Here is a 24,759-nt window from a genome sequence, read left to right as displayed (position 1 = left end):
CCTCCAGGGGTGTGGGGAAGTACAACAGAGGACTGTGTATCCTCTGCTCCCCACTTGGGAAGGACCTCCTGTTTAGTTCCCCTCACTCCAACTGAGTTCTTTGACTCAAACAGCTGCCCTCTGAGCCAACAATGACTGAGTGTGGAGGAAATGTGAAGGGTGTATGTGTATGTGTGCCCACACACATGTGTGCCTGCAAAGATGCAGGCTTATTTGGATGGATATGAGTATTTATGTACAGGTGTGTTCATATTTGTATTTGTGGATGAGCACACATGAATATATTTATATGTGTACATGTATATACATATTTGTGTGTTCACACCCCCCATGGTGGGTGTGGGGCTGATTTGCAGGGCCTTAGGGTGACAGGATTTGAGGGTAGGCTCACCTCTTACCCAAGACTACACTCCCAGCTGAGAGAAGGGCTGGGGTCACAGATGAGGGAAGGTCCCTGCATGCCAGGCCTCTCTGCCTGGGCTTTCTTGGGTGGGTGCCTCTCAGGGTGGAAACACTCTGTCCCTGTTGTCCAACTCTCCTTCCATCTCTCACTGACTGGTGGCAGAGTGTGATGGCTGGTAACCCTAAAAACTCCTTTTACTCTGACCGAAAGGAGTTTAGGAGTAGGAAGCCAGGAAATGTGCATGTGTCAGGGAGGATCACAGCCCCCTCCCTCCTCAGAAGTCAGCATTTCCCCCACTTAGTCGCCCTTCTCTCTCAGCCTTTCCAGTCTGGAAGAGCTGGGCACCTGCCATAGTCTCTCCTCAACTTTTCACCTGAGCAAAGAGTACTACATTTCTGGCTCGGAACACAACAGATTATTGTCTTTCCTCAGACTTCATATAAATAGAATTATGCTCCATGTTCTCTTATGTGTCTGGCTTCTTTTGCTCAACCTCATATTGATAAGATCCATGCCCGTTATTGCATGTAATTGTAGTTCATTCTTATTGCTTTATTTTATTCCACTGTGTGAATAAACAACAATTTATTTAATCCATTCTACTGGTGTGAGACTTGGGTAGTTCCCAGTTTAGGGCTATTATGAGTAGTACTGCTGTGTTGGGTATATTCCTAGGAGTGGCATTGAAAGGTCATAGGGTTTGCATACGCTCAGCTTTAGTAAATTTAATAGATTCTGCCAAGCAGTTTTCCAAAGTGCTTGCACCATCTGGTCCTGCCAGGATTCACCTGGGCCTGGTCTCCAACTCTACTTCTACCCCAGCTGCTGTTTCTAAGCAACTTACAATCCCAGACACTGTCCGTGGTCCTAGCCCTGACCTTGGTCCTGTCCTTTGTTCCAGCTTCAGTGTTAGTCCTGGGATTAAATTGTACTTTTCATTCATTCATATAGTCAGTAACTGTTTATTGAGCACCTATTATGTGCCAAACACAAGGATACAGCAGCCAAGAGGTGTCATGCCTGCTCCCATGGACCTTATACTCTAGTGGGCAAGATTGAGGGTGGGCAAGAAAGGATAAAATAATCCCATTATACATTTATTTATATATGATCACAAATTGTTATAAATACTGCAAGTGAGAATTACATGGTAATGTGATATCACATGTTAGGGGGACCGGCCTGGTCAGGAAAGCTTCACTGAGGAAGTGGTGTGGGGCTGGGACCTAAGGATGAGGAGGCCAAGCAAGAAGAGAAGAGCATTCCACATTCAGGGAACAGCGTATACAAGGTCTGGGGAAGGAGCACAAAGAATATGAAGGCCAGTGGAGCTAGAGTGGAGAGAGGAAGAGAAATGCATGGCAGAGGAGGTGGGAGAGGTCAGCAGGGGCCATGTGATGCAGGGCTGTTTGTCAGTGTTCTAAGAGAATTTGGAAGGGAGACACTGAAGAGTTTTAGGAGGAGAGGGGCATTCTGGTAGAGCTAAAGAGTGAATGGAAGAAGACAGATCAGCTAAGAGGAAATTACATTTGTCAGGCAACAGGTGGATGGTAGCTTGAACTTATAATGATGGTAAGACGGAGAGAAGGAAATGAATTGAAGAGATGATTATGAGAAAATATCGGTAAATATGATGAAATATGGTAGCATTGAAGGGGCTGTTAGATTTCTGATTTGTAAAGCTGGATTAATGGTGGGGCTATGAGCTGCAATGGGGACTGCTGGGAGGGGGTGGGGTATAGGAAGGACAATCATTCAGATTCAGACATGTTGAATTTGAGGTGCCTAAGAGGAGATGCCAACTAGGCAGTTGGATTACTGTGTTGCATTACTGTGGAGCTAGGAGGAAATGACTGCGCTGGTTTTACAAATTGGCAAAGTCATGAGTCTGGATGAGGGTGCCTAGGTGAGTTATTACAGCTGTAGGTTTTAACTCTGGTGCACATCACAATCATCTGGGGAGCTTTTCTTTATTTATTTATGTTAATTATTTTGTTTTTTATTTTCTTGGCAGCTGGCCAGTACAGGAATCAAACCCTGGGCTTTGGTGTTATCAACACCACGCTTCTAAACAACTGAGCTAACCGGCCAGTCCATTAAATACTGAACAAAATTCAGTTCCTCAGTCACTCTAGCCACATTTCAAGTGTTCAAGAACCACATATTTCTCCTGGCTACCATATTGGACGGCATGGATACAGAATGTTTTAAAATGAAAAATGTGGTCAACTATGTCCAGTGATTTTTGAGAGGTCAAGTAAGATGAGAACAAATGTCCCTTAGATTTTGTGACACCCAGGTCATTGGGAGACTTTAGGATGAGCTGTTTGGTGGGTTGAAGGGGGATGGGGAAACCAGATGAAAGTGGATTGAGGCATGCCTGGGATATGAGGAAATGGAAATAGCAAGCACAGATAAATCTTTTGACACCTGTGACTATGAAGTAGAGGAGAGAAATATGTGGTGGCTGGAGATGATGCAAAATTAAGGAAGGGTTTTTGTTTGTTTGTTTTTTAAGGTTTGAATTTCAAACAGTGATAGGCACAAATCTTCAGTGTACTTTTTTTTTTTTTTTTTTTTTTTTTGGTAGCAGGCTGGTACAGGGATCTGAACCCTTGACCTTGGTATTATCAGCTCAGGCTCTCCCAAGTGAACTAACCGGCTAGCCTCAATGAATTTTTGAATATATGTACATCTCTTTAACCAGCACCCAGATCAAGATACAAAACATTTGCAAAAATCTCCTTTGTGACTCCTCCCAATCAATACTTTCCCTAGAAATAATCCTATCCTATCTCCTAAAAGCAAAGATTAGCTCTGCCTGGTTTTGAACATCATATAAATGGCATCATTCAGAGTGTTCTCTTTTTGTGTCTGGTTTCTTTTGCTTAACATTATGTGTGTGAAGTTCATCCATGTTGCATGTAGCAATAGGGTATTTTTATTGCTGTATAGTATTCCATTGTATGCCTCTCCTGTAATTTATTTATTTATCCTACTATCAATGGACACTTGAGTTGTTTCCAGTTTTGGCTAATATGAATAAATCTCATGAACATTATTGTACATGTCTTTTGGAGGATATGTGCAATCATTTCTTTTGGATATTTACCAAGAAGTGGAATTACTGGGTTATAGACATATGCTTTAGTAAATACCAACACTTTTCCAAGTATTTGCACTAATTTATGCTCCCACTTGCAACAGATAAGAGTTCCAGTTCCTTCACATTCTTGCCCATATTGAGCAATGTCACTCCCTTTAATTTTACCTATTCTAGTGGATATTTAGTAGCATCTCATATTGGTGTTTCTTTTTTTTTTTTTTTTTTTGGCAGCTGGCCAGTACAGGGATTGAACTTGGACCTTGGTGTTATTAACACCATGCTCTTACCAACTGAGCTAATTGGCCAGCCCCTCATATTGGTTTTTGGGTTTGTTTGTAGGTTTTTTGGCTTTTTGGGTTTTTTTTAACATGGCCACATGCCACCCTCATATTGGTTTTAATGTGCATTTCCCTGATGACTAGTGATGTTGATACCTTTTCGTATGCTTATTGGCCCTTTGGATATATATTTTTTGTAGTGAACCTGTTTAAGTTTTTGCCAGTTTAAAAAACTGGGTTTCCTAACTTTTGATTTTTGTTTTGTTTTGTAGAATTTTTCTTTTTCTTTTTTTCCATTACTATACTGAAGATATTTTGTAAAATTCTTTATTTTAGATTTTAATCCTCTTTTTCTCTGTATGTGCATGTATCTCACATATTTTCTCCCAGTCTGTGGTTTGTCTTTTTATACTCTTAAAGGTGTCATTTGACGACCAGAAGTTACCAATTCTAACGAGGTCCAGTGTATCAATCTCTTTTTGGGAGGTTAGGTTTTATGTGTGCGTGTCCATCCCACTTAAGAAATCTTTGCTTACTCCAAAGTCATACGGGTTTTCTCCTTTTTTTTTTTTTTTTTTTTTTTTTAAAGATGACCGGTAAGGGGATCTTAACCCTTGACTTGGTGTTGTCAGCACCACGCTCTCCCAGGTGAGCTAACTGGCCATCCCTATATAGGGATCCGAACCTGTGGCCTTGGTGTTATCAGCACCACACTCTCCCAAGTGAGCCATGGGCCGGCCCTGGTTTTTTCCTATTTTTCTTCTGTGGAGTAGTTTTATGAAAGGTACTTTTTACCTTTTGTAATTAGTTCCCTGACTCATCTCAATTAATTTCTGTGGACTTAAGGTAGAGATTGATTGATGTTTTTTCCATAGGGATCTTCAATTACCCAGCACTTCCTCCCTTCTCTTAATTGCAGTGGCCCTTTGTGGTTTTTTTCGTTTCGTTTTGTTTTGTTTTTTTGCAGTGGCCCTTTGTCATTAGTGAGGTGACCACATATGTGTGGGTCTGTTTCTGGGCCCTATTCTATTCCATCTGTCTATCCTTGAACCTTTATAATAAGTCTTGATATTTGATCATGTTAAGTCCTGAGAAAGAGGGTTTTTTTCTTTCTTTCTTTTTTTTTTTTTTTTTTAGTGGGAGATCTGTGAGCTCATATAGAAGCCGATGGGAAGGAGCTAGTTGAGAGTGAAGGGCTGGAATAAAAGAGAGAAAGAGAAGATAATCTACACCTTAAGGATTCTGAGAAGACAGTAGGATCTGGGATCCAAGCGCTTGGGGAAGGATTGACTCTAAGTACTCATCTGCTAATCCATTCAACATAGATGTGTTGGATGATACATTTATCCAAACATATTTATGTGCCAGGCACAGGGATAGAGCAGTGCCAGAATAAACGATGCCCCTGTTCTCATGGAGCTCCCATTCAAGTAGTAAGAGAAAGGTAACAAACAAGTAAACACATGAAGAGATCATTCAGGCAGCAGTAACTGGCATGAAGAACATGGGCAGGTATTGTGATAGAAAGTAATGGAATACTTCCCTGATTGGACATAAGGAAAGCTTCTCAGAGGCAATGGATGACATGTGAGTTAAAAAAGAAAAAATAGAAGTGGAAAAAAAGAGAGAGAGAAAGAGAGAGACATGAGTTAAGATTTGAACAAGGAGGAGCCAGCCTTTAAGAGCTGAGTGAAGAGCATCGCAGACAGAAGAAACATGCAACGCAAAGGCTCTTAGGCTACTGTAGTTTGGTAGTGTTTTCATGACAAACAAAAGACCAGTGTGGGGGAAACACATAAAAAAGGGGGGCCAAGGTAACCAAATGACTTCAGAAAGAGAGATAGAGACCAGATCTGCCCAGGGACAGTATCCCTTAGGGCTGAACTGATGTGAATTTTTATATACATTTGAGTTGGGTAGATTAGTTGTGGGTGATGGGATTGTGGGTGTGTACTGGGAAAGAAGGGGGTCCATATTGTCTCCTTCTTTTTGAAGCTGCTCTCACACGACCTCTCTCCCTGCAGCCTCCTGAATGATGCCAGCCCAATGTCCCCTAACCTCCAGTCTGGCCCTCCTGGTGCTGCTGGGCACAGCCAGAGCAGGCCCCTTCTCTCCACGGTCCAATGTGACACTCTCAGCCCCACGACCTCCTCCCCAGCCAGGGGGTCGCACAGTGGAAGCAGGAGGGGGAAGCCCCTCTTCTCAGCTTTATGAGCACACAGTGGAAGGAGGGGAGAAGCAGGTGGTATTCACCCACCGAATTAACCTGCCCCCTTCTGCTGGCTGTGGCTGTACCCCGGGCAATGAGCCGCCAGTCCCTGCTTCAGAGGTTCAGGCCCTGAGAGTCCGGCTGGAGATCTTGGAGGAACTGGTGAAGGGGCTCAAGGAACAGTGCACTGGGGGATGTTGTCCTGCTGCTGCCCAGGCTGGCACAGGTGAGCAGGTGATCACAGGAAGGGACACAGAAGAAGAGAAAGGTGGAGAGGTGGGTTAGGTTGGGGTGGCTATCACTGGTTCATAAAAGAACTTGGTATGAATTAGAAAAAGGCACCCTTTCCTTGCCCTTAGGGGTGGTGGGTGTTGCCCAGGGCACAACCTGAAGAGTGGTGCTGGGCTAGACGTCAACCCAAGCATATGCTAGGGCCCTGGGAGGCAACGTATATTATGCAGCTGGGAGCTAAGATGGCCTTATGAAATGAGGCTGGCCCTGCTGGAGGGGTTGACCCATAGGAGCACTATATGGGCTCAGCTTCTCTCCTCTCCAAGGGACTGAGGCCTACTCTCCCTCTTACTCCAGGCCAGACAGATGTTCGTAGCCTCTGCAGCCTCCATGGTGTGTTTGATCTGAGCCGCTGTGCCTGTTCCTGCGAGCCAGGCTGGGGTGGACCCACCTGCTCTGACCCCGCAGACGCTGGGATGTCCCCCACCTCCCCGCCCTCAGCCTCTGGGTCCTGCCCTGATGACTGCAACGATCAGGGTCGCTGTGTCCGCGGTCGCTGCGTGTGCTTCCCCGGCTACACCGGCCCCAGCTGTGGCTGGCCCTCCTGCCCTGGGGACTGCCAAGGCCGCGGGCGCTGCGTGCAGGGCGCGTGCGTGTGCCGGGCCGGCTTCACAGGCGTCGACTGCGGCCAGCGCTCCTGCCCTCGGGGCTGCAGCCAGAGAGGGCGCTGCGAGAACGGGCGCTGCGTGTGCGAAACCGGCTACACTGGCGAGGACTGTGCGGTGAGGAGCTGCCCTCGAGGCTGCAGTCAGAGGGGGCGCTGCGAGAAAGGGCGCTGCGTGTGCGACCCCGGCTACACTGGCGAGGACTGCGGGGTGAGGAACTGCCCCTGGGACTGTGGCGAGGGCGGGCGCTGCGTGGACGGCCGCTGTGTGTGCTGGCCCGGGTACGCGGGCGAGGACTGCAGCACGCGAACGTGCCCGCGCGACTGCCGGGGCCGCGGGCGCTGCGAGGACGGCGAATGCATCTGCGACGTGGGCTACAGTGGGGACGATTGCGGCGTGCGCAGCTGCCCTGGCGACTGCAACCAAAGGGGCCGCTGCGAGGATGGCCGCTGCGTGTGCTGGCCGGGGTATACCGGGCCTGACTGCGGCGCGCGCGCCTGCCCTCGCGACTGTAGGGGCCATGGGCGCTGCGAGAATGGTGTGTGTGTGTGCAACGCGGGCTACAGCGGCGAGGACTGTGGCGTGCGCAGCTGTCCCGGGGACTGTCGTGGTCGGGGCCGCTGTGAGAGTGGCCGCTGTGTGTGTTGGCCCGGGTACACTGGCCGGGACTGCGGCACGCGCGCCTGCCCTGGCGACTGTCGCGGGCGCGGGCGCTGCGTGGACGGCCGCTGCGTGTGCAACTCGGGCTTCACCGGCGAGGACTGCGGGAGCCGTCGGTGTCCCGGGGACTGCCGAGGGCACGGCCGCTGCGAGGATGGCGTGTGCGTGTGCGACGAGGGCTATTCGGGCGAGGACTGCAGCGCGCGCAGCTGCCCCAGGGACTGCCGAGGCCGCGGCCAGTGCCTGGATGGGCGCTGCGTCTGCAACGACGACTATTCGGGCGAGGACTGCGGCGTGAGGCGGTGCCCGAGCGACTGCAGCCAACACGGCGTGTGCCAGGACGGTGTGTGCACTTGCTGGGAGGGCTATGCTGGCGAAGATTGCGGCTTCCGCACCTGCCCCTCCAACTGCCACGGGCGCGGCCGCTGTGTGGACGGACGCTGTGTGTGCGACCCAGGCTACACTGGCCCTGCCTGCGCCACCCGCACCTGCCCAGCAGACTGCCGGGGCCGTGGGCGCTGTGTGCAGGGAGTGTGCGTGTGCCACGCGGGTTATGGTGGCGAAGACTGCGGGCGGGAAGAGCCTCCGGCCAGCGCCTGCCCAGGGGGTTGCGGGCCCCGGGAACTGTGCCGCGCGGGTCAGTGTGTGTGTGTCGAAGGATTCCAAGGCCCCGATTGCGCCATCCAGACGTGCCCTGGGGAATGCCGCGGCCGGGGAGAGTGTCGCGAGGGTAGCTGCTTCTGCCAAGAAGGTTATGCCGGGTATGACTGCGGAGAAGGTGAGCGGGCAGCCTTCACCAATATGCTAGGTCAGGGACTGGCGTTCTGAGAACAGGAACCATTGGGAGGACCCGAGACTGAAACCTAGTGGCCCAGGGACCTGGAGGAAGAGTGGAAGGATATCGTATATTGGGGGTAGGGGGTGTCGGTCAGAGTAGCCAGCCTCTACTAGGGACAGCGAAACCATGGGGGCATGCCATCCAGCAGTACTGGCCTTCGGATCTCTGATGAGCACGCTGGGGGCCCCTTTGGTTTGATTAGGAAGATTCTGTATTCCTGGAGATGGGGGAAGTTGAAGGAGACCTGGGATCTGTTCGAGCCTCTGCCAGCTTTTTGCCAACTGGCAGAGAGGAGTGGGAACTTGGACCAGCCTCTGGCTGTAGCCCTGAATAAAAGGGGTGGTGATGGTGGGGGTGGGGATTGAATGCCTCGGGCTAACCAGCTTTCCATACCATTCTCTTGGACAGAGGTGCCAACCATTGAGGGAATGAGAATGCACCTCCTGGAGGAGACAACAGTTCGAACAGAGTGGACCCGGGCTCCTGGCCCTGTGGATGCCTATGAAATTCAGTTCATCCCCACGGTGAGGGGGATGCCATGCCAAGAGGGGGTGAATGGGTAGGCCCTGGCTGAGGAGGGCTCACCTCATACAGAAGTGCCAGGTAATCAGTGGTTGAATCCAGATGGCTGGGTTCTTGAAGCTGTTGGAAAGACCTTATCCTGCCCCACATCAGGCAGGAGATCTCTGCAGCATCTCTGTCAAGCATTGGTCCAGTGCAGCTGAAACAGTTCTGGTGACGGTGAGCTCAGTACTTCCTGAGTCTATTCAGGCCATTCTTGGTCATCACTGTTCGTTCTTTTCGTTGTTGCTGGATCCAGATCTGCCCCCATTCTAATGTCCATCCATTGGCCTTAGCTAGGCATTCACCAGCAGCTGTAATTCTTTTTTGCTTTCCCTGAAACCATAGGCCTTCAGGTATTTAGAGACATCAGCTATCGCATCACTCTTCATTCTCCCTAGTCAAAACCCCCTGGTTTCTTTGCCACTTTCCCCTAAGGCTTTGTTCTCTGAATCCTCCATCTTCCTGTGCCTCCTGCTTTTTGCATGTGTCCCCCAAAATGGGGAGGGAAAGAAGCCCACTGGCGAACTCTGGATTCACTGGCATTTTTTTCAGAGTTGGCATTATATTAACTTATAGTCACACAAACTGTCAGCTGTTTTGATCATTTTTTAAGTCACTTTTTTATTATAAAAGTCATGTAGGCCCAGTGCAGAAAATTTAGAAAGTATAGATAAGCAAAGAAAGAAGGAAGGAAGGAAGACAATATTCTACTATATACAGGTTTTTAGCTTAAATATGGGCCTTTGCATTTGGGTCTGTTCAATGTTATCTTTACTGGTCTGAGCCAAGCTGTCTAGGCTGCTGCAATAATTTTGTCTGTGAACTTGTTCTCCCACCTCGATGTCGTCAGTGCATTGCAAAGTATCCTTTCTCGGTCTCCCTCCAATTTGCTCTTAAAATATTTGGATAGCACCCCAAGGACGAAGCCTTGTGGCCTCTCATTAGGGACTTCTCTTTACGCAGATTGGGCTTTTAGGATATGGCTATTCCCCCAGCCCCAAGTCATCTGACATTTCTACCATCTAACTCATGTTTTCCTGCATCATCCCACAGACGCCATGGTGGGGGGAGAGGGACATGTCACCCTCATCTCCATCAGCTCAGCCAGCACTCTGGAAAAATAAATAATTCCCTGAACCTAAAGCCTCAGAAGGCACTAGGACAGAAGGGAAAGCTCAGAGGTCTTGGCTGTTATCCTCACCCCTACTTTCCCTGGTTTTCTCATTATATACCCCAGGCCCAACCCCTGCCATGTTCTATCTCTCCTCACTCTCTTTGGCCAAAGCAGAGGTAGAAATCCTTACTTTGTGGGGCAACCATGATAACTTTTTGTTTAAAAATTATTTTTCAGGGGCCAGCCCGTGGCTCACTTGGGAGAGCATAGTGCTGACAACACCAAGTCAAGAGTTAAGATCCCCTTACTAGTAGTCATCTTTTAAAAAATAAATAAATAAATAAATAAATAAATAAAAATTATTTTTCAGCTCTATAACACGAAGGTCACAGGTTTGGATCCCCATACCAGCCAGCCACACACAAAAAAAAATTGCTATAAAAATAATTTAATCACAAGACAAGAATTTGGCAACTAGAGAAAAAGAAAAACAAATACTTCTTGGCTGCTTCACGCTAAAATAAGCACTGCTAACATTTTAAAGTGTTTCTCCCACTCTCTTCTTCTGTGTGTGTATTATTTACATAGCTCTAATCTTGAGAGGGTGGGACTTTTAAAAGGAACTTTCCTAAAAAACTTCAGGGAAAGAAGAATTAAAATAAACGCTTGAGATAAGAGGAGCTTTCAGGGCAGCTTTGTCTCCTGCTCTGAGTAAATACAAATCCATCCTTGGGTGTCCTCATGGGATGAAGCTTTCCAGCTGAAGCACTAGGCTACCCTCACCCAGAGCCAGGGTGGTGATGAGCTGGCCTGTGCCAGGTTTTATTATGCTCTCAGTTCATCCACTCTGCTCTGGGTAAGGTCCTCTGTCACATTCTGGGTCCTCTCTGAGCCTGGGTGTGGAAGACGCTCCTGTAAAATTGGTCCCCAGACACCCCTCTTGGACTCAATATCAGCCTGTGCTACTGGCCCTCAGACCATGCTTTCTATGCTCTGTGTGGCTGACCCCTGGTATTGTGCCTTTTGCCTTGTCCAGTGCTCTCTGTCTATTTCTGTTGGCAGTTGGCTGTTCTCTGGCCGCTGCCATCTTCCTAGAATATGGTGGCTGGCCAGTACCAGGATCTGAACCTGTGACTTTGGTGTTATAAGGCCACACTCTAATCAAATGAGCTAACCGGCCAGCCCCCCTAGAAGCCTATCTCTACCTCATGCCCTCCCTCTTTCTAGAAGCACTTCTTTGTGAAAGTCCTAACTCTGTTATTCCTGGCCAAGCAATACACCTAGTTATTGGAATTATTTTCAGAATGCATAAGAGGATGTTCCTCCTCTCCGTGCATATGTGGCATTGTTACACCAACTCAGTGGTTCTCAAAGTATGTTTCCTAGACCTGCAGCATCAGCTTGGGAGCTTGTTAGAAATTCAAATTGTCAGACTCCACCCCCAGATCTACTGAACCAGAAGATCTGGGAGTGAAGCCCAGTAACCTGTGTTGTAACAAACCCTCCAAATGACCTGATGCACTTCTAGCCTGAGGACCACTAACTTAAGGAATGTTGCTGTTTCGTAAAATGCTAGTCGCTCTATAAATGTGAGAGAAAGCATGGGGAAACTGAGGCAGGTATTCCTTGTCTGGGTGTATCCTGCAGCCTGGAAACCAGAGTTATGCTAAGTGTTCATTGGGACACAAGGCTTTGCAGCCTCGGAAAGGTTTTTTGCTTGGGTCTAATCTGAAAAGGGAGATAAGGGTGAGGTAAGCTCCAGGGACCAACCAAGGTGGAGTCCTCTATCTGTGGCCAGGAGGTTGATATTGAAAACAAGTCAAAAACTCACCAAAAACAATCAGTGAAGCAGCCAAACTTTACCAAGTGGCAGAGCCAGCTGCCAGCATCTGGCTAGAGAGATGGTGCTGGGAGACATGGGTTAGGCTGACAGTGGGACTTTCAGGGAACTCTTCTCAAATGGATCTCAGGAGGAACCAAGAGGTGTCTAAAGAATATATTTAGGTTGGTCTAAAGGGAGAAGGAGAACTTTGGGGATGGGTTTGCCTTGCTGAAAGAACCAGACGTCATCAGGGAGTATCTAAGGGTGTATGTGTGTTGGGGGACTTGAGAATGAGAAAGAGAGTTAGTCAGCAAGTAAATCGTGGGAAGGGTGAGGACTTTGAGAGTCTTGATTTGAGGCCTACCTAAGGCTTCCTAGACTAGGGCAGGGAAGTAGGAAGGGGACAGGGGTCCTGTGTGGCCCGGAAACCTTTTCAACCCAGAAAACTTTGACAAAGCTTTATTTCATCCTCAACCAGGAAATTTCTACGTGGCCTTCTCATCTGGTTTTATACTTTGGTATTTAGTATGTTGATTTCCCCACAATTCTCTTGGTTTAGGAGAGTACCTTTTGAAATTTCCAATCCTACTTGGCTGAATGGAGGTGTCCCCATCACAGCCAACATAGCTAAGCAGAACAGAGTGTCCTTAGCTGCTGTCCTAGCTGGATAGCCTGGCAAAATGCAGAGCTGTTAGAGTGCTCACAGATGTCCAGTTCCTCCTGTTTCCCCAGCAGCTGGCACTCCAGGAGACCCTGCCTGGAAGAAGGGCCCAGCAGATTTCCTGCAGGGACACCACATGTAATCACAATACCTTAAATGTAAACTTGAAGGAGAGTTGTTTTCTCACAGGGATTTGCTATGCATAGAGATTTAGGTAGGAATCTAATAAAACTTAAGATGTGGCCATACATTTAGCTACTAGAGTATGAGCTACCTGAGGACAGGGACTATATTTTTTTATTTTTGTGTTTCCAGTGCGCAGCATGATGCCAGGTACAAAATCAGCAATCAGGAAATGTATCTGTGGGACTTTGAGCAGGTGGACCTTGTCTTGAGGGGCCTACAAGCCTGCTGAAGAGACAAGAAACCTCTAAAGGGAAATGTCATGATGCAGGTCACACTGAAATTACACAGCCAGGAGCAGGCATCTGTTGGGAGGTTCAGGCTAAGACAGATGCTTTAAGGAGGAAGTGAGACCTGAAAGGGCATTGGTGATCTACTTCATTTGTTCTGAAATGATCGAACTTAGGAAAAGCCTTCTAATGCCTGGGGTTGCCAGGGGAAAGCCAGAGGAAGAATCCTGATGTGTGTTGGGTGGAATACTGGCAGATGAACAGGGAGAGCCCATGAGAGGGGATTCTGCCTAGGCTTAGACTCCTGCCACTTTCTTGGTGTTGGTGACCTTGGCAATATACTTATCCTTTTGTGTCTCAGTTTCCTCATCTGTAAAATGGGACTAATAGGACCTGCCTCAAAGGGTGGTTGTGAAAACCGGCATGGAATAAGTGCTCGGAGTATTTACTGTTACTGCCCATGCTCCCAGATAGAGCCAAGTTCCATGTCGACACTATTTGGAATTGGAGAAAGAAGAGATAAGGGAGATTGTGCCAGCCCCTGATCCACCCGGTGTACTCTCTCTCGCAGACAGAGGGGGTGAGTCCCCCATTCACGGCCCGGGTGCCCAGCTCTGCTTCAGCCTATGACCAGAGAGGATTGGCTCCCGGTCAGGAGTACCAGGTCACGGTCCGTGCCCTTCGAGGGACCAGCTGGAGCCCTCCTGCCTCCAAGACCATCACCACCAGTAAGAGCTGGGGCTGTAGGGATGGGCTCCTGGATGGAGATCTGGATTTGAGAGGGAAGCTGGGAATCTGCCCTCCAGGAGGGCAGAGGGGAGGGGCCGGATGGGAGCCAGGCTCTTGAAAAGAAAGCTGATGACTGAAGAACCAGACTCTTACCTGAGCTCTCCTCTCTCTAACCCTGATAGTGATCGATGGTCCCCAGGACCTCCGCGTGGTGGCTGTGACTCCAACCACACTGGAGCTCAGCTGGCTGCGCCCCCAGGCCGAGGTGGACCGATTTGTGGTGTCCTACGTCAGTGCCGGGAACCAAAGGGTGCGACTAGAAGTGCTCCCTGACGCAGATGGGACGCTGCTGACTGACCTGATGCCAGGCGTGGAATATGTGGTGACTGTCACTGCAGAGCGGGGCCGGGCCATTAGCTACCCGACTTCTGTCAGGGCAAACACAGGTATGGAGGGCCATGGGTTAGAGAAGGGCCCTAGTTTCCAAGACTAGAAGCCCCCTCCTCAAGAGCCCAGGTCTAGGGCTCACAAGCTCCTCTGAATACATTTGGCAGGGTTTGTGGCAGTCTCAAAGCACCTGCAGGGGGACTTGTTCAGGCCTGAGGGCACTGGGGAGACAGAGCCCTCAGGTGTTTGGAGTCCTATAGGATGGCTGCAGGGTAGACTAGGGGAGGAACTGCTCCACAGAGAGATGTGGAGAATAGGAGATGCTGTCTGATCCACCAGAATGAGAGAGGTTCTCATCCATACTTAGGTACAGGGGCAGGTCTTGTGGGGACTGGAATTAGGCGGGTGGGATCAGTCCTGTTGATTTTAGGATTGAGGTGGCTGGGAGCTGGGTCTCACAGAAGTAATATTCCACTAACCCTCAAGGTTTCTTAACAGATGCCCGGATCTTTCCTTTCTTTCTTGTGACAGGGAGACGCCCACCTGGCTGTAGCTCACATTTTCTTCCCCCACTCCCCTTTCTCTCCTTCAGATCCAGGGCCCCACCCGCTGGCTTCTCTCTTCTTTCTAGGGCACCAACAGTGGTGGGCTTGGAGGCGGAGGGGAAGGGGGCTCCCGGGGGCACTGACTCATTTCTCTCGGTTTTCTTTCCAGGTGGGGCTGGGGTAACAGGGAAGGCCTCTGGCTCTGGTGGAAGGATGGAGGGAGGGGCTGCCGTGGGGAGAGTGCGAGGGGCGGGGGTGGGGAGGTTGCTACTGACCAGCTCTCCCCCTCCCCATTTTTCGCCCCTGGCAGCACCAGGCCACTACAGTTACCCGGAGGCGCGACCCCCAGCCCCGTCCCCCAAGCCCCGGCCCAGGCCTGCCCCGGCCCCGCAGCCCCCGAGGCCCCCGAGGCCCTCGCGGCCCGCAGAGAACGGGGAGGAGGAGTCCCGGCCTCGGCCGAGCCTGCCCCAGTCCCCCCGGCGGCCGTGGGGCAACCTGACGGCTGAGCTGGGCCGCTTCCGCGGCTCGGTGCAGGACCTGGAGCGCCACCTGCGGGCTCACGGCTACCCATTGCGGGCCAACCAGACCTACACGTCGGTGGCGCGCCACATCCATGAATATTTGCAGCGGCGTCTGGCTGCCGCTGCCCCCGCCGGCTCCCCTGCACCCCCGTCCCGTCGCCCCCGCCCCACCGCCCACCCTGACCCGGGCACCAGGAAGCCGGACTCCAACCAGGGCATCTACGGTCTATCACCTGAAGGCGTCGATCGGGTGGCTACGCCCCGTCACCCGAAGCCCGAGGTGCTGGGCAGTTCCGCCGACGGCTCGCTCCTGGTATCTCTCGACGGGCTCCGCGGCCAGTTCGAGCGCATAGTGCTGCGCTGGCGGCCCCAGCCGCCGGCAGAGGGCCCCGGCGGGGAGCTGACCGTGCCCGGCACCACGCGCACCGTCAGCCTACCCGACCTCAGGCCCAGCACCACCTACCACGTGGAGGTCCACGGGGTGCGGGCGGGGCAGACTTCCAAGTCCTACGCCTTCATCACCACCACAGGTAGCGTGGGCTGGGGCCGCGGGACCACCCATCATGCCCTGTCCAGCATCCTGATGGTGGAGACTGCATCCATGAGTCCTCCCACTGCCTCACCGCTCAGGCTGCCACCCCCACCACACCCTTCTTCCTTCAGGCCCTACCTGGCCTAGGCTCCAGGGGACCCCCACAACAAAGCACGTCCTTCTGTGTCTCTAGAAGCCACCCCCACCCCAGGGGATTGGCATCATCCTGTGGATACCCAAGGCCAAGGGAACCTGGTCTTTGGGGTTTCCTGATTTTTATTCAGATTCACAAGGCACTTCTGCCAGGATTGCTATTCTAGGCAATAGAAAGGGGCATTTGGGGGTGCTGGGGAGCGCAGAGATTCACTGGAGCAGTTTGAGTGGGGTGAGGATTAAAACCAGTGATTCCCATTCTGACTCACTGTGGTGAGGGTGGCTGAAGACTGTGGTCAGTGGTTACTATTTTCCACAATTTGACCTTGACCTTAAAGGAACACACTGAAACTGCTTGGGGGTGGCCTTGAAGCCATCAGGCAGCATGTGTATGGGGGTGGGGTGAGCCCACTGCTTCTTGAGCTGCCTCTTCAGGCCTCCTGGCTCATTCATGCTTGTCTCTCCCACAGGAACCAAGTCCAGGCTTGGGGAGAGGGTGCTCTGTGTCTGCTGTGGGAGGGTGGTGGACCTTTTCTTTCCCCACAGGGCCCAGATGCCACCTGACCTGGATGTCCACCCCCCATGCCCTCTCTTTCTTCTCCCTGCTCACTCTCCGCTTGCACCCTCCCTCCCTAACATCACAGTCTCCTCCTTTCTTCCAGGCTTCTCACTGCAGCACTAATGGAAGCCACGACCACCACCCAGTGGGGGAAAGGGGTTGCATGTGGGGAGGGACATGGAAGTCTCTGGGGACTGGAGGTCATAGAAGTGGGGGGAGGGATAGTAGGTTTTATTTATTTCATTTATTACCTGCCCTAAGCGCAGGCCTGTCTGCTCAGGAATCTGGTAGATGGGAGTGTTTGGAGGACTGGGAAGAACTTTAGGAGGAAGGGGTGGCCCAGGTGGTGGAAGCAGGAGCAGAAAAGGGGGGGGGTTCTAGGCTCATAGAACCCAGAGGGCAGAACCTGGGGACTGAGGATTCCTTTCCGGCTCTCATACTCGACTCTCCTGTTTTTCTCACCTTGCCCCTTCCCAGGGTCCTCACCCTCTGGCCTTTTGGGGGCTACCGATGAGCCTCCTCCCTCAGGCCCCTCGACGACCCAAGGGGCCCGGGCCCCTCTCCTTCAGCAGCGCCCCCAGGAGCTGGGAGAGTTGAGGGTGCTGGGCAGAGACAAGACAGGGCGCCTCCACGTGACCTGGACTGCCCAGCCCGACACATTTGCCTACTTCCAGCTACACCTGCGGGTGCCCGAGGGGCCGGGGGCTCATGAGGAACTGCTGCCAGGGGACGTCCGCCAGGCTCTGATGCCCCCACCCCCTCCTGGAGCCCCCTACGAGCTGTCACTTCGAGGGGTCTCCCCCGGGGGCAAGCCCTCAGCCCCTATCATCTACCAAGGCATTATGGGTACATCTTGGACTCTGCTCAGACCAATGTCCTGAGATTGGGGGAGGAGCTGGTGTTATCTGGACTTCAGAGGTGGGATGAGGATTGAAGGGCCAGTGAAGGGCAGAGCCAACATTTGGGGCTGGATGATAGGAGAAAACAAGGAGAGAAAAGAAGTTGTGGGTTCAGAGGGAAGATGGAGGGAGGGTGTCTTAGAAGAATGACAGGGTAGGTAGGGGAGGGGAGTACTCCAGGAAAAGAAGGCAGGAAGAGAAAAGTCAGAGGGTGGGACAGGGATTCAAGGAGAAAAGCAACTTTCTTTGTCCTGTGTCCTGCCCCCACTTCCTGGTCCTCTTCTGCCCTGCTCCACTCCAGAGATCTCTTGGCAGGGTGGGGGCGTGGAAAGACCTCTGGCCCTAAAGATACTGACTCTCAGCCCCTCCTCCCCATTCCTTCCCCACAGCCCCCAACACCACCTCCCTGGGAGCCTGGCTTGCAGTGGATAGCACCATAGTCCCATCAGTTGGTTTCTACTGGGGGTGGATGCTCCCTGGGGCAGGGGGCTCCACAACCATCAGGACTTCTAAGGTGACTGAGGTTTGCAGGACCAGTGAAGGACAGGGCCTTGGGGTGGCTGGCTCTTACATACCCTCTTGGTCCCTCTCTATAGGACCAGGGTGGCCAACTCTATCCCCAAGTCCAGGTCAAGCTCACCACTGGGAGAGAGGGTGGCAAGGGAGAGAGCAGTTCAGGTGGGCCAAGGAGGCTTAAGATTGCTCCAAAGCCACTGCAGGGAGGCTTGAAACTCTCAGGCAGAACCATGGGGGACTTGAAACTTTCCTCAAGACCCCGGTGTGCAGAGACTAAGATCTTGCGAGAGGTGGGGAAGCTATCACGAGGGAAGGACTTGGAGGGCTGATCACAGAGGGCTGAGGGGTGGGGAAATGGAGGCTTCCAGGGAGGGAGCTGTTCTGGATGGAGTGAGGTGGGAAGAGGATGGGGGACAAGGGAATGTTTGAGCCACTATGCTTTGATTTTGCCCCCCAAACTCCAGACAGGGATGGGGAGAAGCCTGGGAAGTCCTCGGGCCCACCACGACTGGGCGAGCTGACAGTGACCGACTTGACCTCTGACTCCCTGCTTCTGCGCTGGACAGTTCCTGAGGGCGAGTTTGACTCCTTCATGGTCCAGTACAAGGACAGGGATGGGCCCCAGGTAGTGCCTGTGGAGGGGCCTCAGCGCTCAGCCCGCATCACCTCCCTGGACCCTGGCCGCAAGTACAAATTTGTCCTGTATGGGCTCGTGGGCAAGAAGAGGCACGGCCCCCTGATGGCTGAAGCCAAGATCTGTGAGTGAGAACAGTCACACCCAACCCCTGCCCTCTGCACTGTCCTGAAGGAGGTCTTCCCAGTGCTTTGGGACCTGCTTTGGGAGCTCCGGAAGACTTCCCGGAAGCAGGGGTACCTGAGCTCAATCCTGAAGGAAAAGTAGAGGTGGGACAGGCAGAGAGGTTGAGAAGGGCAGTGCAGGCAGAGGGAGATGTGGTGAGCGAGGCAGGGGAGACCATGGCCTGTAGGAGAGTCAATGTCACTGTTTCCTCTGGCTGGAGAGCAGGGCACGTGGGGAGCTAAAGGGCTTGGCCTTAGGGCTTCATGTGCCATGCTGAGGGCTGGGCCTCATCTAAGGGGTCTAGGAGGCCTCTAAGAGTCTTAAGTGGGAGAGTGACATGATTAGATATTTATCTTACAAATGGCACTGTGGCTGCTGCAGAGAGTAGCTGGAGAAATAAGTTAAGAGCTGGAGAGAGGGGATGGTGGCCTGGCTGGGGTGGTGGCTGTAGCACTGAAAGTGGGAGGTGAAGGAGAATGAGGAGCCCCAGGCAGCCCCCAGGATTCTGGATCAGACAGTCGCATTCCTGAGGCAGGGAGCAGCAGAGGTGGGAACAGCATGGTGTGGGACGCTTAGATAAACATCTTTTGAGCATTTATTAAGCGTCAAATGCATTCAGAATGTTCTGAGTGTATCATCACACTTACTCCCCACAGCAGCCCTGCAAGGCATGAGAATTGAGGCACAGAGAGGGAGAGGTCACCCAAGCGGAACGTGATGGGGCCTCAGGGTTATACTGCCACCATCGTGGGTCTGGAAAGCAGAGAAAAGGCCTGAAGAGGGAGAGTGGGTATTGTCAGTGCCAAAGGATAGGAGCCAGAGTGAGGGGACGGGAGTGGGAAGAGACAGGACCATTGGAACCCTGGAACCTAGGGGATGGCCAGCACTCAGCAGGAGCACAGGAAGAGGAGTCCACAGGGTAGTCTGAGGGGTGACTTGCTGGGAGGAGCAGAACCAGGGAGAGAGGCATCCTGGACGCCAGGAAGGAGGGCACAGTCAGACAAGTCTGACTCAAGGGCAGCAGAATGTCCACAGGACCTAGCAATGGCAAGGTCACCACTGACCCCAATGAGAGCTGCCTGGTGCCGGGGTGGAGCTGGGTTGGGAGGGCGATGGAGGTGAGGACGTGGCTACCACCAGTGTCGATACTTTCTGGAGTCTGGGCTGCGAATGAGTAGGGAGCAAAGAGGGAAGATGGAGGCGAAAGGGAGATGCACGCAGAATGGGTGGGGGCAGCAGGAGCATGTTTAATGCTGATGGCACAGCGGGTAGGGAGTGAAGGGTGGGCGATGCAGGGCGGGGTCATCGATGAGTCCCAGTCCTATAGGTATGGGAGGCTCTCTCACATTAAAACACCCCAAGGATCCTGCTCTCCTCTCTTGGACGAGAAACCAGCTTAGTAGTTAGGCCTGGAAGCAGTGGAGTTTGTACTGGGAAGATTTCCCTGGCTGTGGAGATATGGAAGGGCCTGGCTGGGCTCTGCTCTTTCTGACCCCCCCCCAACCTCCCCCAGTTGTGGATTGAGTCAGGGCCACACTAGTCCATACAGTGCTTTTGTGCCATTTGGAAGAAAGCAGCCCTTCCTCTAGGTAGACATAGCTCCTTACCAGGGCACAGCTTGGCAAGCAGAGTGCTGGCTGGATTTCAGTACCTCTGTGCTCTCTTGGCAATGCACCTTTGTACAGTGAATGGTCTGCACAACAGCACGCAGCACCCCTGTGTGGGAGATGGGTTCCTCTTCTCCTGTGATGTGTGTCCCTCCCTTCTCTCTACCCCTTCTTCCTAGTGCTTCAGAGTGATCCCAGCCCAGGGACCCCACCCCGCCTGGGAAAGCTCTGGGTGACAGACCCTACCTCAGACTCGCTGCACCTCTCCTGGACTGTCCCTGAGGGCCAGTTTGACTCCTTCATGGTCCAATTCAGGGACAGGGAGGGACGTCCCCAGGTGGTACCTGTGGAAGGGCCTGAGCGCTCAATCATCATCTCCCCCCTGGACTCTGACCACAAGTATAGATTCACTCTATTTGGGATTGCCAACAAGAAGCGATATGGTCCCCTCATGGCCGATGGCACCACTGGTAAGTGGCAGCCACCTAAGCCCCCATGTGACCCCTCTCAATCTTCTGCACATAAGCCCTCAGCCAGGAACAAGCTAGGGCCTCCCAGCAAGATGGATGACTCTGGCATACTGGCCCTGCTCCGGGGCTGAAGGGCAGCCAGCCTCCCCCACACTGCTGGGCCCCTTCCATCCTGTTCAGCAGCTCCCCAAGGCCCAGAAGGTGTGTCATACCCTGACTGTGCCAGACTTCCCAGGAGTTTAGCACTCATACTAATAGAGCAGTGACCCATCCCGCCCATCAGGTGTGACATCCCGTCCAAACCCCAATCCCCAATCCCAGGCTGCCAGTTCACCACCTGGATGGATCCTCTTGTTTACAGCCCCAGAGAGGAAAGAGGAGCCCCCGCAACCCAACTCACCCGAACAGCCTCTCCTGGGGGAACTGACGGTGACCGGCGTGACCCCAGACTCCCTACGCCTGTCATGGACTGTGGCCCAGGGCCCCTTCGACTCCTTCGTGGTCCAGTACAAGGATGCAGAGGGGCAGCCCCAGGCAGTACGCATTAGTGGGGATGAGAACGAGGTCACTGTCCCTGGCTTGGAATCCGACCGGAAATATAAGATGAACCTCTACGGGCTTCGTGGCAGGCAGCGTGTGGGGCCTGTGTCTGTGGTGGCCAAGACGGGTGAGTCAGGGCCGCACAGGCCTCCATTCCCTGGTAGTCCCAGTCCTGTGAGCAGGAGCTGGCCCGGGATCCTTCCAGCTTATCCACAGCCTCCTTCATGGCCTGGTTCATGTTGTGGCCGTTTCTGAGATTCTGTCACCACTCCCCGCACCCTCACGCCATTGCTGCCCTGTTCAGAGGTGGCAGATCTGAAAGACAAGAGCACCGCATTTCCCCAGCCTCTTTGAGGCATGAACAGGACTCCTCCCAGCCCCTGACTCCCAGCCAGCTTGGAACGGGGCGAAGGGCTCACTAGAAGCCCAGCATCCCAGCCTGTTCCTCCATGTCCCCAGGCTCTCTCGGTCTGTTGCCATTCCCATGGCCCATGAAGCCTTTGCCAAGAGGTATTGTGGCGTAATGGTCAGGAGCATGGGCTCTGGAGCCAACTCCCGGGCTGTTACTGCCAGTTTCATAACTTACTGCCTAAGGGACCTTGTGCGAGCCACTTAACTTCTCTGTGCCTCACCTTTCCCTTCTGTCAAATGGGGATAATAATGGTAGCCACTACACAGAGTTGTCAGAATTAAATGAGTTCATACACAAATAGCACTGAGAATAGTGTCTGGCACATCAAAACTGCTATTTAAGAGTGAGCTTCTGTTTCTCCCTGATTCTCTCACTTCCTAGTAAACATTTCCGCTCCTCACCTCCCTCCCTTTCCCAGCCTTGCCTGGGTTATCATTCTTGCCTGTTCCCTCCTCAATCTCCTGTCCCGTAAGTAGTCCCCCATGGACCAGGGAGTGGGTCACGGAAGGGCTGGTTTTCCTTGTGCCACCGTCTCCCTATACCACGGACCCTCGGCAAAGACCTAACTGCAGGGACAGTGAGTTGGTGGCCATCGGGGTGTGACTCCAGAGCCAGCCAGGAAAGAGCAGGGCCCTTCCCAACCTCCACACACCCCTGAATCTTTCACCCACTCTTGTCTAGAACCCTGCCTTAGCAATTCATACCTTAGGGTTAAAGGGCAGACAGGAGCAGGGCTGTCCAGGGAGGGCTTGGCCGGAGCACATTCCATGATCCTGTCCAGGTAAGAGGATGGGGCAGCCAGAGCGCCCTGGGAAGGGGCATAGGTGGGAAGAGGCTTCACTGCCCGCCTCGCTTTCCTGAGGTTAGTGAATGCAGTATGGAAGTATCCTCAGAAGTTTCCTCTCTTCCCATCTTGGCTCATTTCTCAGACATGAGGGGAGACCCCCAGGCCCACAGAACCCACTAGTGCAGTCGCACCAGCAGTACAGGACAGATATTGAGGGCTCTCAGCCCTCTCTCCTTCTGTGAGTGACTAAGTGGCTAATACAAAGGCTATGTAAGTCCCTTAGCCTACTGAGCTCCTAGTATACTTGAGGAGTATGTTGCTGGTGGACTTGATTGTCTTTATCGACGACAGCAGCAAAGCAAGTCGCCCTTACAGCCTGTACCCCCCATCTCTTCTCTTAGCCCCCCAGGATGTTGTGGATGAGACCCCTAGCCCCACAGAGTCCAGCATGAAGACCCCAGAGCCCCCCGAGGAGCCACTTCTGGGAGAGCTGACAGTGACAGGATCATCCCCAGACTCGCTGAGCCTTTCCTGGACCGTCCCCCAGGGCCGCTTCAACTCCTTCACCATCCAGTACAAAGACAGAGATGGGCGGCCCCAGGCAGTACGTGTCGAGGGCAAGGAGAGTGAGGTCACCGTGGGGGGCCTGGAGCCTGGGCGCAAGTACAAGATGCACCTGTACGGTATCCATGAGGGGCAGCGCATGGGCCCTGTGTCCACCATGGGAGTGACAGGTGAGTGAGGGGGCAGGGGCCTGCTTTGGTTCTCTCCTACTGCTGGCCCCCAGCTTCCTTGTAGCCAGTTGCTTTCCCTTGCCCCAGTGGAACCACAAGGCCCCACCTGTTTGGGGAAGACCTAGAAATAGAGGTCACTGAGCTTTCAGGACCTGAGCAAGTTTTAAACCTTCTGTGCCTCTGTTTCCTTGTCTGTGAAATGGAGGTAACACCTACCTCACAGAACTAGTGTGAGGATTAAATGACTTAACAGTTGTATAGCACTGAGAATGGGCCTGGCACAAAGTAAACATGCTGTCAGCATTTGCTGCTATGATTATTGTAATCACCCTTACTCAGGGGTCTGCTTTGTCCCTTTTTGCTGGTTCAGCTACTTAGTTGGTCAGAATGTATATGAGACATTGGCCTTTTCATCAGTGCAGCTCAAAACTTTCTTTAACCCTTGTTCAGTGAGTGACTTTACAGCAGAGAAGAACATTCCTTCTGCCCCTTGTCTTAGACCTGGTTACAGGGCCACCTCTGCAACCACAAAGGACCCAGCCTGGGCACCTCCTCTCCAGAGCCTCAGCCCAAGAGGCTGGGTGGGCAGCAGTGCCTCTGGAACTCTCCTACTGACCTGCCCAGCTTGGTCACAGTGAGGGGGGTCTCATTTTCCTTTTACTCACTGATACAAAGACACACCTTTTTCTTTTTCTTTTTTTTTTTTTTTTTTTTGTCTTTTTCGTGATCAGTAAGGGGATCGCAACCCTTGGTGTCACCCACACCACGCTCAGCCAGTGAGCACACCGGCCAGTCCTATATAGGATCCGAACCCGCGGAGGGAGCGGCGCAGTGCTCCCAGTGCCGCACCCTCCCAAGGGCACCACGGGGTCGGCCCAAGACACACCTTTTTCAAAAACAACTTTTACTATAAGGGGAAAGACTAGAAACTTAAAGGTAGAGAAACAGGTTTCTAGAACATGGTTTCTCTACTTCCACAAAGCTCAACCTCATAGTGACATGGTTGGCTTAGTTTCCACAAACTTCCACTCCTAATTTCTTTTCTTTGCTCAGTCAGCACTGAGAAGAGGGAAAGGGGAAGCCACCCTGAGTTACTGGCCTCAGGGCCTGAGGTAGAGTGGAGGCTCATGCCAGGCCCAGAACATGCTGCCAAGGTTCCTCCTGGGTGACTCTCGTTCTGTGCCTCTGTCCCAGGCAGCCACACCAGGCTCTGTGAGGCCCTGTGCCTGGTCCCCAGGGTAAGAATGGGTTCTAACAGGCAATGCTATAGAGGGAAATAGAGTTTTGGAATCTGACAAACTGAGTTCCATTCCTGGTTTCCCCAACTGTGTGATCTTGAAAAACTTACCACCTCTCCTGGAAGCTCAGCTTCCTCATTTTCAAGATGGAGCAAACGCCACCCACTTTGCCACAGTGGGTTAGAGGTGGTGATGTAACATGTCTAGCATATTCTCAGCTCATTTTGACTTTTGCTGATACCATCCTGTGGAGAGATCACTGTATATCGAATTCTAGTGCTGTATATTTTTAAATATGTATTTTGCATGTCTTGGATAAAATGGAAGTGGCCCATTAAGAAAGAAGTGGACGTGGGTGTTCATCAGC

General features: G+C 52.3%; 1 protein-coding gene across 1 annotated transcript in view; it reads left to right on the top strand.

Moving 5' to 3' along the window:
- The window catches only part of TNXB (tenascin XB), a 62,422-nt gene that overhangs the window by 2,005 nt on the left and 35,658 nt on the right, over positions 1 to 24,759 (top strand). The window contains exons 2-12 of the mRNA XM_063096468.1: positions 5,812 to 6,222; positions 6,585 to 8,330; positions 13,540 to 13,692; positions 13,876 to 14,139; positions 14,936 to 15,256; positions 15,425 to 15,676; positions 16,919 to 17,236; positions 18,270 to 18,563; positions 20,391 to 20,681; positions 21,043 to 21,348; positions 22,822 to 23,154. Of these exons, the coding sequence (XP_062952538.1) occupies positions 5,820 to 6,222; positions 6,585 to 8,330; positions 13,540 to 13,692; positions 13,876 to 14,139; positions 14,936 to 15,256; positions 15,425 to 15,676; positions 16,919 to 17,236; positions 18,270 to 18,563; positions 20,391 to 20,681; positions 21,043 to 21,348; positions 22,822 to 23,154 (4,681 nt within the window). The 5' untranslated portion in view covers positions 5,812 to 5,819. The remainder of the gene's footprint in view (positions 1 to 5,811; positions 6,223 to 6,584; positions 8,331 to 13,539; positions 13,693 to 13,875; positions 14,140 to 14,935; positions 15,257 to 15,424; positions 15,677 to 16,918; positions 17,237 to 18,269; positions 18,564 to 20,390; positions 20,682 to 21,042; positions 21,349 to 22,821; positions 23,155 to 24,759) is intronic.

The sequence above is a fragment of the Cynocephalus volans genome, chromosome 5 (genome assembly GCF_027409185.1).
Source record: "Cynocephalus volans isolate mCynVol1 chromosome 5, mCynVol1.pri, whole genome shotgun sequence".
Classification (NCBI taxonomy): domain Eukaryota; kingdom Metazoa; phylum Chordata; class Mammalia; order Dermoptera; family Cynocephalidae; genus Cynocephalus; species Cynocephalus volans.
Note: the sequence above shows the minus strand (reverse complement) of the source record. Positions and strands in the feature narration are given on the sequence as shown.